Source organism: Penaeus monodon, chromosome 27 (assembly GCF_015228065.2).
Source record: "Penaeus monodon isolate SGIC_2016 chromosome 27, NSTDA_Pmon_1, whole genome shotgun sequence".
NCBI classification, from domain to species: Eukaryota; Metazoa; Arthropoda; class Malacostraca; order Decapoda; family Penaeidae; genus Penaeus; species Penaeus monodon.
Genome location: NC_051412.1, coordinates 26,391,203 through 26,392,785, shown reverse-complemented (window position 1 = coordinate 26,392,785; position 1,583 = coordinate 26,391,203). Strand labels below are relative to the sequence as shown.

General features: G+C 54.2%; 1 protein-coding gene across 1 annotated transcript in view; it reads left to right on the top strand.

The window, feature by feature from the left end:
- Nucleotides 1–1,583, top strand: part of LOC119590733 (longitudinals lacking protein, isoforms H/M/V-like) — a gene marked incomplete in the record, with an annotated part of 51,210 nt that overhangs the window by 49,229 nt on the left and 398 nt on the right. The window contains 1 exon segment of the mRNA XM_037939423.1: nucleotides 1,521–1,583. Within this exon segment, the coding sequence (XP_037795351.1) occupies nucleotides 1,521–1,583 (63 nt within the window).

Below are 1,583 nucleotides of genomic sequence, written 5' to 3'. Positions count from 1 at the left end.
GCGTATTTAGATTGTAAGAAAAACAGTTGACGGATTTCTATATCAAAATGGTTAACTTTGTTCATTCATAGACAAAGTGCATATGTACACATTTACGTTTGTGTATTTTTTATACAAATTGCAAAATCCTGTATGTACATTGAAGTTCATAGTGACATTAATATTTAAACTGTTATATACATATGCTAATGTCTGCATAAACAAACATTCATGCTTACAGATATAGACACAGACAAACACGTTTATTAATATACACACAATGCAATGATGACGTATTGTTATTGAATTTCAACGCGAATAAGCGATCAATTTAGAAGAGAAAACGGGAGGGGAGACTGAAGAAAACTCGGACACTTGTGGTCGGACGTCATAGGTCGAATTTGTCAGAAGCAGACTTGCGTGTTTTTTTTCTTGTCAACATCATTTTCTTGAGAAAGGTACATTGAGGTCGACGTGACAGTGTTCATTGTGTCCATGGTATGTAAAGTTATAGAAGACACAGCAGTTGGTTCATACTCGAGCTGGTGTGTGTTGCTTGCTACGCTAAGAGCCTTGTTGGGACGTGTTCAAGGGACTGACGCAGTATTCCCCGGCAGGTGAGGGCGGCGGCGGAGGGCGTGCCACTGGAGGGGAGTGTTGCCGGGGCAGGCGACCACCCAGTCGGGGGCGCCAACCAGTACTACCCGTGCTCAGTTTGTGGTAGACTCTTCAGCCGAGCGTATAACCTGAAGAAGCACCTGCTCACTCACACGGGGGAGAAGCCCTTTACGTGCATGTTCTGCCCCTACCGCGCCGCGCTCAAGGGCAACGTCACCAAGCACATGCAGGCACGCCACCTGGACCGCCTTGCGCCGCCGTCGCACTCGGCCCTGTGAGGCGAGGAGGACCTAGGTCTTGAGGATTTGTAGCTTTGTGTGTAAAGAGTGTCAGTCAAGTGTTAGTGCTAAGGGTTTAAACAATGTCCGGCCGGCGAGCTGGCGTCAAGTCCATACTGAAGGCTGCCTTGTCTCTCCTGCAGGCTGGGGTCCCGTCCAACACACTGGCCCACCTGCTGACGCGGCTGGCGCCCCCCGCCCGCGCGCCGCACGAGGCCATCAGGGACCGGGGCGGCGCGGAGGGCGGCCAATCGTGCCCCCACTGCGGCCGCTTCTTCGGGCGTCCGGTCGACCTTGGGCGCCACCTGCGCACGCATACTGGGGAGAAGCCCTTCGCGTGCCCGCACTGCGCCTTCCGCAGCGCGCAGAGCGGCAACGTGTACCGCCACATCAAGATGAAGCATCCGGAGTTCTTGGCGGTGCCCCCGCCCTGAGGGCCGCCCCTCCTCGCACAGGCTAGGGCCGCCGCGCCTCGCCTCGGGTTAGCGCTCGCCACCACTGCCGCTCGGGTTCTCGGCCTGGGTTCTGACGAAACATGTTGCCTAAGGATTACCTTACACTCAGACAGCAAAACCATGACACAGCAAAACCTCCCCGAACATACTGGACATCATTGCTTATGGTCTTGATTTCTCTCCATTGTAGGTGAGCCCAGGGAGTGTTGGTAGTGGTGGTCAGGGAGGGAGTGGGGCCCCCTCGCTCGGCCGC